Here is a 13,560-nt window from a genome sequence, read left to right on the forward strand (position 1 = left end):
AAAAGAAGTGTGGGTGCCCGTCTCTCTGAAATCAAGAGAAATTATCAACTCGGACAAACCGACAAATCAGCTGTAATGCTCTCAACGAAGACAGCACTCACATTATCTCATTCGAAGATACAGTAATACTCGATAAAACTCAAAATTACTATCCAAGAATATGAAGAGAGGCAATAGATATATAAAACACAGGATATTTTAATTGGAAAAAAGAGGCAATGAACATCAATAAAATCTGGCTAGCTGTCCTTACAGGTACACAAGCAAGGTCAGCTGAATCAATTGAGAAAACGAAAACATGACTTTCATTCAATATTTCATGAAAATTTCACAGATTTTTGTTCGTTTGATTAAAAGTTGAAAGTCTTTTCACGAACGTGCCTGTAAATAAAACTTGAAATAGTTGAAACTGAATTGTAATTTCACCCTAACAACAGAACAGCGAATTTCATGCTAGAACCCTTGAGATTATCGTCGAAACTGATTAGAATGAACTGAGAATGTGGTGGAGGTAAGTAACTGATCAATAGCGATTTCAAACCGATTGAAATCAACGAATCATCTATAATACTAGATAACCCTTCACATGATGAGATAGATGATTTCTATGTGAGCTGTAAATGGCAGGCAAAAATTGAGAATATTTTCATTAGGATTGCTTTATTGCAATATAATATTCAGTATGTAAATTCAAAATTCATTAGTGTTCCGCTAACCAGATATCAGATGTACAGTCTCCACCAGGGTACCTGAAAATATAAAGGACTGTTTCAATATGACTTTTTTGAGTTGAAAATATAGGGTCGTTTGCATGGAAATTGTCGTAAAAAAATATCTGGTCGAAATTGGAATTTAACTCACAACCCCAGAGTTGGAGACCGGGCCAATTCATCATTATGGGTTTTAGGAAACCCTGACTATTTCAAACATTTTATCGTTCATTTCCATACAAAATTTTGTCATAATTATCATAATCATCATAATTGTCACAATTATCATAATTGTCATAATATATTGTCATATTTCTCTCATTGAAATATATGCACATACCTCATTTCATGGGGCAACAGTGGGCCGTCCGGCCCTTCTCCAAAATCAACCAAGAAGTCTTCATTCAATTTCATACCGCCATTTTCTGTATCAATATCAATTCTAACCATTTTTCCTCCATTTTGTACCATCTCTGGATAAAACTGACGGTCCCAGGGTGACAAAACGCTGCAGGATATATACAACCTTTTACCATCAAGTGATAATTGAAGCATCTGAGGACCACCATAAAATCGTTTTCCTTTGATATAAACTGGTTTTGGTGGTTCGGTGAGTTGTGGAACTTCAACAATACCTGAATCACTCAGGAGTTTTCCTCCCAAAAATATTTGTCCTAAAAACAGAAATGTATAAATCACCATAAGACAAAAACAAGTCTTTTATGTTCATTTGATTACCAAATCATGGAATGGGGCTTCTTCAACCCATGATATATTCATGCAATATGTATCCCAATTCCAAATAGATCTAATTTATGTGCTTTTTGGTTTGTATAAATTCAAATATCGTATGTATATTCAAGTATATAAATATTATATGCACATTTGCAGATGAATATCCTCTACCATTTATTCCCAATGTGGATGGATTGTAACATATGACATCAAAGATCTTCGAATTTTTTCTATTTGAATTTCTAATGGCATATTGGATATGTACATTAAAGCAATGATCAAAGTTGAATATATATGCACTTCATGCGCATTATATTATTGATAACGCTAACTCAATGCCCTTGGCCGGAACAGGAGGAACAGGAGAAGATATTCTAAGTTCAATAGTTAACTACATAGTAGTGACCTATTAGAAGTATAATATACAAAATGTAATAAGTGAATATTTAATGCAAATTATGACACTGCTTTACCGGCAAACCTCCAAAATTATGAAAACTCTTTCCAGATAATTAGTTTTACGAACACGGTATTCAATACTAAAACATCACTCATTGGTGTAAAATGAGACTTGCTTGAAGGGGTGATGAAATGGTAATATATCTGTGGAAAATATTGTTAGTTAGCGAAAAATATCGAGTGGATATTTTACAGTGCATGAAGAATTCTATAAAAACGATGGATAACATTTTTGGGAAGAATACTCTTATAGGCCGATTTTATTGTTAGATTAGTCTTTGAGCCTGTAATTTTCAACATTCCACTCCTTCATCCCTAATGGATGGTAACCCTAACTATATAAATTAAAACAAGCAAAGTGTTATCCACTGAATGAACCAGAAAGTCAGAATCAGTTAATGAATAACGAAATTAATAATCGAAATGTATTCGAATGAAAATATCAATATAAGAGGAGACTTCGTGGAAGCAATTGCTTATGTCGAATATGATTCAGTGTATTTAATCTGTAAAATTGTCACAATTCAAGAAAAGTTAATAACAAAACTCACTGAAACTGGAAAGAAAACAGTTTTAAGGATGATTGCGTTTTGGAAACGAACTGTTCTCAATGAAACTCAGTCAAACTGTTCTCCAATATCACAATTAGCGGTGAATCGTGTTTAAAACGAACGATTCCGAAAAACACCTATGTGAAAAGTGGAATTGTCTGAATGGGCACAAGACCCAGAACTCAATAATCCCAAGGCAAGACCTGCCGTAATAAATATGAATGATATCAGTTTTGCTAGTAATTGACTCAGCCATTTGTTTATATTCGGTTAATGTTTTTGAATGTGAAATATTGCGCGGCGCTTATGACCTGAACAAATGTTTCAATGTTTCGACGGTTCCAAGGCAAGGCTGGAATGAACTGCGGTTGTGTTATGTTGTTTAGCGTAGATTTTAGATTCCACGTTGAAACTCAAAAAATTCTAAAGGCGATTAATACTCAACGACAACAAAACCATGCTTATGCAATACTCTATAAAAAACAATAATATGGTCCCGGAAATAAGTATACGTAACGGAACATTTATTACATCAGAATTTACGAAGTTTTTAGGCACGTTCTTAGACTCCAATCTATCCTTCAGAAACTGTATCGATCATATCAGCAAGAAAGTAAAAAGTGTGTATTATGCCATTCTGCAAATGAAGAACATCTTCAATAAGCTTCAACTTATTAATATTTACTATGCCCTCATATATCCCCATATATCCTATAATATAGTTGTCTGGGGTAATGCAGTATCATCTCAAAGATTGCTGATACCACAAAAGAGAATAATACGCCTCATTTTCGGGATTAAACGTACAGAAAACAATATCCTCACTGTGCCATGTATATAACGGGTGATTTTTTAAGAGCTTGAGAACTTTTAAAAAAAAAACGCATAAAATTTGCAAAATCTTATCGGTTCTTTATTTGAAACGTTAGATTGGTCCATGACATTTACTTTTTGAAGATAATTTCATTTAAATGTTGACCGCGGCTGCGTCTTAGGTGGTCCATTCGGAAAGTCCAATTTTGGGCAACTTTTTCGAGCATTTCGGCCGGAATAGCCCGAATTTCTTCGGAAATGTTGTCTTCCAAAGCTGGAATAGTTGCTGGCTTATTTCTGTAGACTTTAGACTTGACGTAGCCCCACAAAAAATAGTCTAAAGGCGTCAAATCACATGATCTTGGTGGCCAACTTACCGGTCCATTTCTTGAGATGAATTGTTCTCCGAAGTTTTCCCTCAAAATGGCCATAGAATCGCGAGCTGTGTGGCATGTAGCGCCATCTTGTTGAAACCACATGTCAACCAAGTTCAGTTCTTCCATTTTTGGCAACAAAAAGTTTGTTAGCATCGAACGATAGCGATCGCCATTCACCGTAACGTTGCGTCCAACAGCATCTTTGAAAAAATACGGTCCAATGATTCCACCAGCGTACAAACCACACCAAACAGTGCATTTTTCGGGATGCATGGGCAGTTCTTAAACGGCTTCTGGTTGCTCTTCACTCCAAATGCGGCAATTTTGCTTATTTACGTAGCCATTCAACCAGAAATGAGCCTCATCGCTGAACAAAATTTGTCGATAAAAAAGCGGATTTTCTGCCAACTTTTCTAGGGCCCATTCACTGAAAATTCGACGTTGTGGCAGATCATTCGGCTTCAGTTCTTGCAGGAGCTGTATTTTATACGGTTTTACACCAAGATCTTTGCGTAAAATCTTCCATGTGGTCGAATAACACAAACCCAATTGCTGCGAACGGCGACGAATCGACATTTCACGGTCTTCAGCAACACTCTCAGAAACAGACGCAATATTCTCTTCTGTACGCACTGTACGCATTCGTGTGGTTGGTTTAATGTCCAATAAAGTAAACTGAGTGCGAAACTTGGTCACAATCGCTTTAATTGTTTGCTCACTTGGTCGATTATGTAGACCATAAATCGAGCGTAAAGCGCGAAACACATTTCGAACCGAACACTGATTTTGGTAATAAAATTCAATGATTTGCAAGCGTTGCTCGTTAGTAAGTCTATTCATGATGAAATGTCAAAGCATACTGAGCATCTTTCTCTTTGCACCATGTCTGAAATCCCGCGTGATCTGTCAAATACTAATGCATGAAAATCCTAACCTCAAAAAAATCACCCATTACATAATGAAAACATTATTGGCAATTAAATTACAACTCTCTAACCTCCCAACAAGTGGTGATAATCACAATTATAATACAAGATACGGTACTCGCTTGCAGATACCACAACATAGAACAACCCTGTTCGAAAATACCCCTTCCTTTACAGGGGTTCAACTATACAATAAGCTGCCTGAGGATATTGCGAGTGAGAGGGAGTACAGAATATTCAAAAACAAATTGAGAAAGCTTCTAATCAGTAAATGTTAGTATAAAGTAGATGCGTTTTTTATCGAGTAACTATGCTGCCTGAATGCACTTCAAATGTATTTCAAATATGTATTTTATACTCTTAGGTATATGACCGGTGATAATTATCAGAATATTACTTTATAATTTTTACTATCATTCAAGATTTTATATATACATGTGCTGTGTTCTCTTTTTTTGACTGTTCATTTGAATTGTGATCTGACTGGAATAAAATCATTATTATTATTATTATCATCAGGTGATTTATCGGGCTTTCATAAGGGATGTCTGCCTATCAAGCGGTGTGAATAATTGACAGTACCAAATCATACATTTCCTCATTATGACAGGCTGGTTCGGAAGTAACTAGATGAAAATCATCTTGATCGGTTGATAGGCAGACGTGGTCTTTAGAATGGCCCAATAGATCATTAAATTGACACCCTGAGTTTTTGTGAGGATTCGGGAAATCTGAAGTATCCATCACACAGTTTATTCCATAGCTCATGACTAGAATTGCAATGAAATCACACCAGAAATATTTCATAATTTAAGAAATGAATTCTTAAACACATTTCACTATTGTGACGAAGTGGATTCTACAGATGATTGACTCTTCGGGCCTCATCGTGGGACCCTATGAATTTGGGATCTTCTGCCCATTGAGACATTTTTTCAGGACGCTGAAATAATTTAGCCAAATTAACGGAAACCAATTTTTCCATAGGCGTGTTGTGGAAGTACACGTTGTATTGTATACATACTAGTTGAGCCAAATGTTACACATCCAGTCAACTGTCCTATAGGATCGTTTCACATGTCGATAAATGAAAAAATAAAGTTTCTAAAGTTTTTTTGAGAACAAATTTCACCGATATAAGGTGCAATTGTTGTTTGTGCCAATTTGATGAGAGAGTACAATTTTGTAAGACACAAATGGAACTCTCCAATGTGAATTCTCGTTCAATAAAAATATTATTTTTTTCTGATGAAACAACAGATTGTAAAATTATTGAACAAAGTTACGCTGGCAGCAGCTACGGCAGCCATGAAAGTATACAGAAGAGTTTTCAGTTGATTGGCTGATATGGATGTTGTCGGATGTTCAAAGTTCAAAGTACTACTATTCTACTAGTTGTGAAAAAAACTGTGATCCGCCATTTTGTAGATGCGTCCATTTTGAATTTGTATCTTTTTCGCAGTGTACTACTATTTTACTATTCAAGCCCTGTCATTTGATACCCATGTTTAGGTAGTTGTGAAGCAATATGTAATTCGCCATTTTGTAGCTGCGGCAATTTTGGATACAATGATATAGTATTTATTGAATTGTATCAAAATTGTCATTAAAACTAAATGTGTGTACCAAATATCAGATCACACTGTCAACAGGAATGGAGGTCAAACTTCAATTACTAAATTTTACCCAAACAAACAAAGCAAGCTAAGAACAACTGGCTGTCATAGATTGGCTGCTGAAAAAAAATGATTCATGTCAATTCAAGTAGAACAGCAGAAACACAACAAAGAGTTGAATATGTTTATGACAAAAGACTAAGCATGTTCTTGAAATTTGTCAGAGGATGAAATATTGATTTGTAAGTGAAGTCGTTAATGTCAGAACGCTACCAAATCACAAGCATTTTACGAAGTGAACTGATTCATTCTGAACTGAATGAAACTTCCCAAGGAGTCCCGCAGGGGTCTATCCTGAGACCAATTCTATTTTTACTTTATGTCTACGATCTACCGGAAGCGCTGAGTCCGGAACTAGTCCTGCAGTTCGCTGATGAGACATCTGTGATATTGGCCGGTTCTGGAGTGGGGGCTTTTTGGAGAGATTAGCAGACGTTGCAAACAAGATATTCGTAAATTGAATACGAAAAAACTGGCTTGATATCATGTAGTACATATCAAGAATCTGTTTATGTACAAATAAAACGTGAATTAGATTCCTGTGTGATAATGAATCGTTCTGGCCCGTAGTTTCCTGTTATTTGATACAAATCCTTGAGGCTTGTGCATGAACAGAATAAGTAAAATAAAAAGAATAACTCTACGAGTATTATCTTTCAGAGTATGGTCTCAAGTAAATCGTTTACCTGTCAACTTTGGATTAGCTCTGTCCGTTATATCATACTGTCTTACATCTCCTTGGAGCCAATTGTTAAAATATAAATATTTGTCATCCAGAGAAATTAGAATATCTGTGATCATTCCTAAAAAACATAGATAATTGAAAAAAACTGTCATAATAAAAAAGGTAAAATATTTGACCTGAAAGATAGCCTCCTGCCCATCCAGAAACTTTTTTATGAGGAACATTTATAACTTTATCAGCAGCCCAAGTGCCATCAGCTTTGAGATAAAATCTGAAAAAGTAAAAAACCTATATTGTTTTGAACATTCAAAATTTATATCTGTCAAAATAAAATATGTAATATCTCAAATGGAAACAAAGTTGAGATCATTGAAATGAATTGCATCTTGAGAAAGCTGTTGTGTATAATATGAATATGAAGGTGTAGAAGAACAATCAATACAGATGATTTTCTGGTTCATTATATATGAACTAGCTTATCCGGCTGCCATATAATTAATTTCCATAGGGTATCAAAAAAATCTTTGTATGAGAAAATTTGGAAAATAGCGAAAAATGAAATAATAAAAAAAATTCAGCTGGGTATTCAAATATTCGGTTATTAATACCTATTAAAAATGGATTTTAAATGTATTTCATCCAAATTTTAGACGACATAATGTACTCATTAAACATATTAGAAAAAAAATTGTGAATTCAAAAATTCTGATGAATACCTTGAAACGTTTCAAATAAGATTTCATGAAATTAATCTTCTTCAAATACCTGTTTACTTCAAATCAATTTCTGCGAAAGTGTTACGCGACACTTGGCTCTATCTTTTGTCTGTAAAAAAATTGAGTTTTTCTGATTTTATTCACTATATCAATATTTTAGTAATTTCGGTTCTGAATCTCACCTGAAAATGTTTCCGTTCACTGCGCATCCTACATAACCTTGTGGTTCCTTCGGGTTATGCAGAAACCTGATTTCCAGTGGGGCAATACCATCTTCACCTAGATTGATGGACTGTATAAGTTCCCGTTTACTCCATGAAAAAAAGTTCAAACTTCTGCCATATGTGTCTGAGTTTGCTGCCTCTGTAGGATTGTAGCCCTTTTTAAAGAGTTTAGGTACTCCCCATTCAGTGGATACCATAACATCAAAATAAGGTTGATACCAGAAGTCGTAGTTGAATTTTGGTTTTTTGTCTCCTTTAATCCAAGTCCCTTGAAATTTATTTCAATTGAATTTCTGCATAATAAGGTTAGGTAGAATCGTAAGCATAATAATACAATAATTCTGAAGACCTACGTAGTATTCATATCATGAAAACTATCCCAATGACTAGTTACGTGTTGATTATTTCAAAATTTCAGTAAATCAGATGAATCAATTCACCTTTTTTAAATATGCATTATATGAAATACTACATAGCTCTCCAATCATTATTTCATGTAAACATCAATATACAGAGCTATCCAAATTCGTTTCTGTACATGGGGATCTTGTAAACGATAAGAGGTAAAGTATCGGTTGAATTGTTGCAAAGTTGTGTATTTTAGAGACCTATTCAATGATGTGAAGAAATCGAATATGACTCTTCTGGTTCTGGAGATATACAGGAAAAACCAAAAAATCCCAAATTATTTTTTTGCCTATATCTTCTTTATTCGTAGACATATTGAAAATCTGTCCACATTTTGCTATTGTCACTTGATGTGGGCTCTCAGAATATATCGATGAATCTTTCATACAGGGTGTCATCTGACTTGGGCCACCCCATCTTTGAATTTTTAAATACGGACCTGTATTTTTGTTGTAGTTTTTGGATCGTAGACGTTCACTTCACACTGAGAAATTAAAATTTTATATTTCGTGATGTTTCGGTAATATTCGGTTTTAATTGTGTGAATTATTCCCTTTTAAATTACTGTCCTGGAAATTGGTTGACTGAATGAATAAAAACATAATAGCAACTTTCACGTCTCCTTATGTACCGTAGAGTTTTTCGAGAGTTTTTTTTTCATTTTTGGGTACCTATTCATATTTTTTCCATTGCTCTGAGCGTTTTCTACAATGAACTTCGAATAAGAAAACCTTTTATGATTATTTGAAACATATCTACATCAAAAATATATTATATGTGTTTTAATAAGCAGAAAAAAAATTATAGCAATAATAACATCCCAAACGAACACTATAATTGTAATGAAAATTGAAATGATGTAATTTATACAGGTACCCAAAAAAATTATTTGACCATTTTAGAGATTGTTGACGTGATACCTTTCTACTAGTAAAACCGAAAACTAAATGAGAATATTCTAACTGAACAATGATGTTCATTGTCGTACTGACATTTTTTGTAGCTTTTATAAACAAACAAAAATAACTTAACAAACCTCATCAGGTTGTTGGAATTGCCATATGGCAGATAAAAAGGAATATTTCTATAAATATCGATATTAATGTGTTCGTCTTCAGGAAATTATTAAATGTTCCCCCACATATTTCTTGATTTCTGATTATTTGATCTGGGGGCATATTATTCTATATGTAAATTTGAGGCTTTGTTTTCTGACTAACTTCTGGATTGCATGTGCGTCGAAACCATTATTCTGTCATATCTGTATAATGGTTTTGATTTCCCTATTCAGATTGTTAGCAGACAAAGGTTACAGAGCATTCTCATTGCCTTTGTCTGCTAAAAATCCTCATATCACACATCAAAAAATATGTAACTTCAACATATTTTGGTGAAACAACAGACAATTGTGGGATTTTTCAGAAAAAACAATGTGGAAATGGCATTCGGGCCACATGCCAGTTCATTTTTATTGACAAAGATAAAGTGGACAAGATCTAGGAATATGGAAATTATAAGCTTAAGTGTCCGGAGTGTAATAGTGTTTATGTTAGACAATGTGGCCGAATTTTCTCAAAATGGCTGAACATGATGGGTCCTTCATACTAAGTAAAAATGATTCGACGTTTTCAAACCATTCCTTGGAATGCAACCACAAGTTCTAGAATCTGAACGATACGGAAATTTCGCACTATGGAATCCTTGTAAATTCACAAACATAAGCATTGTGAAGTAAACTTCTGAATGACTTCTACTACGTAGAAATGGCTATATCCATCAAATTATTATTGAAATATTGCATTATTTTTGCTTGGAAGACGGATCTGCATTAACCTAGCGAGAAGCATCAATATGAATTTTTACCATTCCATGTTCGTCTTGGTTGATTTTTTCAATTTTTCCTCCATGTTGGTATCGAATGACTTCAATAAAAAAAAATGAAAACGTCCTCGGATGACTCATTTGTATCTTGCCCTTCTTGAAAGTTTAGTACTCTCAACCCTATGTTTCATTTTATTAAATATATTCATAAAATATTTCGTTATATATCCAGAACTTGATATCAATAGAAACTTTCAATGATAACATGGAAGACAGCATTGTGATTGCCTGAGTAATTTCATTAAATTTCATTTTGTATGAAATGTTAGTTTCAATACAGTAAGAAGTCAAGCAAAATGTACGTCAGTCACTAGAATCTTAGGACACCTAAGCTTATAACGTACGTTCTACGTACGTCTATAGGACCTGAATGTGCTATAAAGGTATAGGTAATGAAAGTTTGAACACCATTCAAACAAATATGTCAATATCTAACCTGAATATAACTGGAGTTCTATCCCAATACCAAACCGTTGTTTCTTACACCTCGACACGTGTTTTTCACCAAGTGATCATCTTCAAGAGGGAGATTGAACAATTTAATCTTCCTCTTAAAAATGATCACTTTGTCATTGAAACACGTGTCGACGTATTGAAAATAACAATTTGGACCCAAAAAGAACAGAGGTCACCGACTCCACTTTTCAAGTCCGCATCGAAAATGAAATACTTTCCTCCGTGACCGAGATGAAAAACTTAGGATTGTGGTTTGATCCAGAACTTTGCTTCACTAAACACATGTCAGTTATCTGCTGAACCAAACTTCTCATAACGTCCTCAAGCAGCTGTTTCCAAATCGTGATTTGCTCAACACAAACTTGAAACTGATAGTATGCGAGTCACAGATAATGTCAAAAATTTCTTATTGCGACAGTATTCATGGACCTGCTTTAAAACAATCGGATATTCTCCGTCTACAGCGTATTCAGAATAGCTGTCTACTTTTTTCGTTTGGTATCTGAAAATGGGACCTTATATCTTCAGCCATGCAAGAATTAGTATGGTTAAAAGTTGAGAAACTTAGAATATTCATCTACTAATCAGCACGCATTGAGTTTTGATATCTTATCAACCTGATTACTTACTGAAGGAACTTAAAACATTCTCAACAATAATAAGTTTTACCACAAGGAACAGTTCAGTTTTAGTCATCCCCAAACACAAATCTTCCATCTTCACCCGCTGCTTCTCGTATAATGCACCTAAACATTACAACTACCCCGTGAGTTTTTGGTTTCTGGTTTCTCTTCAGTGCGAATGAATCTTTCTTCTTAGACCCCGTGAGTTTATATCTTATACAATGAAAAACTTTAAAAAGAAGACTGAAGATCTACTTAACTGTCTAGTCTATCGTCCGTTCTCGACCTTGGCATTACAAAAAGCAATATTCTACAGCGGTTGCTAACATTTTCTGATCTTGTCATGACAGTATCACTGTTAATTCGACTTCTTTTTTATTGTTTGATTATTGCTATTTCGAAGTCGAGTTGAAAAACAGCCTATTCGCCTTCATACTGAAAATTGTTTTCTTTTTCCTCTTTTTGTTTGTTTCGATTGTACTTTTATGGTGAATATAAATACGTATTATTATTTTTTTTATCGAAGTATGCGCTGGTCAGGCCCTATCCCCCGAAGCCCCGATACATTCGAGAGGGCGCGCCAGCATTATCAATCAACGATCACTCCCCACACCGAGGGGTAAATGATCATTGGGTCCGAGAACCATGTGCCCTGAGCAAGCGACGCAGTGAGCCAAGAATGAGAGCCTTCTGCATCTTTCCGGCTAAGATTTTTGCCTTAGTGCGGCAGGCCAGTATTATTTGAAGATTCGTGAATAGAGAGAGCATCATTCCACCAAGGACTCCAATAATCAGAACAACCATCTTGACAGGGTGGTCTGAATAGAGTCTGCGGAGTTCGAAGAGAAAATCTCGATATTTTATCCGTTTTCCTCTTCTTTTCGGACGATATTCGTCTTGCCAGGAGCTGAAAACTCCACGACAAATATCTTCTTGCTCTGGTGGTCTGGTTATATATCGGGCTTATTAGCTTATATGAGCCTGAGAGTGAGGAACGAATAGTCCCAATAAATTCGGCACTTCTCGTTTCCCACATCGGTTTCAATATCCCCTGGAGCGTAGGGCATTATCATTATTATTATTATTGTTTGGTGTTGGGATAGAACTCCAGTAATATTAATTACCACACCAAAGGTTCCAAACAGTGCATCACAAATATCTAACCTGTTTATGTCGTTTGACACATTGATCATTTTGGTGGATGGATTGTAAGATTTCGAAAACAATTCTATATTCTGAAGCCCACACTAGATTAAGATAGTTATTGACCTTTATGTTGTTAGAGTTTGTGATAAACAGAATATCAATAAGTAAAATTTGTGTGAGATTAATTCGAAATAATATCTATAAAATATAGATGCACATACCTACCTTTTGTTTTGAAAGTTTTACCATCTATGAGTATAAAATCACATTTTGCTTCTTCGTTTCGGTCTCCCATTGTTGAAATCATAATTTCTCCAGATGCCAAGCAATGAGCGGTGTGTGGTGTTCTACAGTCAAAATTGACCATTTCAAAAGATTCTATAACCTAAAATTTTCGATATGGTAACATAGAATATGATGATACATGTGAGTCAGTATTCATAGTACGTGAATCAGTGACCTGAAAGATTGAATTTACAGACATATAAACAAAAAACTAAATTGAGAAAATGTGACCTGACTGGAATTCGAATAGAAGATGTGAATCGTCCTTCATTTAGTTTTTCATTGATATGTCTGCATTCCGCAAACTCAATGTATCGTATTATATTACAGACGCTAATTTATTTCGTGAATCAATGTGCGTTTTTTGCAAGATCCTGTGGGTTCAATAGAAAACAAGCGGTTTCCACCACCACTTCAACGTATTTCAGCAGTTATTTATATGATTTATGAGGGTTTCATTGAAATCTCATTTCACATTGATAGTTAATCAGTGGGAGAATTTCTGTCATATCGTTGTTATTGGTTTCTTTCTCTATTGCCTAAGAAAAGATAAATAAAACTTCCTATATTTTTACCGCTTGTATTTGTAAACTGTAGTTTCGTACAAACCTTTCATAAACGAGTTTATTGTATACGTATGAAAATGTCATTGGACGAAACTGCAGTAACGTTAGTTACAAATGCAAGTGGTAAAAAACATGGGACGTTTTGTTTCTCACATTGCGGTACCGACCGTTTGTTCGTAAAACACTCCATCCCACTGAAAATAGGTTGATGATAAGCAGTGTGAGAAGATTATGGTAATATATGCTGGGAATACTTCGTTAATTAGCCGTATCGTTTCCTTGGTCGGCACCATCGTGAATAAGGAGACCACGTCGAAGCTCAC

The 13,560-nt window shown here is 34.8% G+C and overlaps 1 protein-coding gene across 1 annotated transcript in view; it reads right to left on the reverse strand.

Annotated features, from left to right (window-relative positions):
• Positions 1-643: 643 nt before the first annotated feature.
• Positions 644-13,560, reverse strand: part of LOC111513093 (methanethiol oxidase) — a 41,057-nt gene continuing 28,140 nt past the window's right edge. The window contains exons 4-9 of the mRNA XM_074183771.1: positions 12,612-12,771; positions 7,831-8,140; positions 7,109-7,203; positions 6,934-7,050; positions 1,051-1,384; positions 644-749 (exon numbers count right to left, since the gene is read on the reverse strand). Coding sequence (XP_074039872.1) covers positions 701-749; positions 1,051-1,384; positions 6,934-7,050; positions 7,109-7,203; positions 7,831-8,140; positions 12,612-12,771 — 1,065 coding nt within the window. The 3' untranslated portion in view covers positions 644-700. The remainder of the gene's footprint in view (positions 750-1,050; positions 1,385-6,933; positions 7,051-7,108; positions 7,204-7,830; positions 8,141-12,611; positions 12,772-13,560) is intronic.

The sequence above is a fragment of the Leptinotarsa decemlineata genome, unplaced genomic scaffold (genome assembly GCF_025532065.1).
Source record: "Leptinotarsa decemlineata unplaced genomic scaffold, Ldec_3_MD MMD2_tig00026345_RagTag_RagTag, whole genome shotgun sequence".
In the NCBI taxonomy this organism is placed as follows: Eukaryota; Metazoa; Arthropoda; class Insecta; order Coleoptera; family Chrysomelidae; genus Leptinotarsa; species Leptinotarsa decemlineata.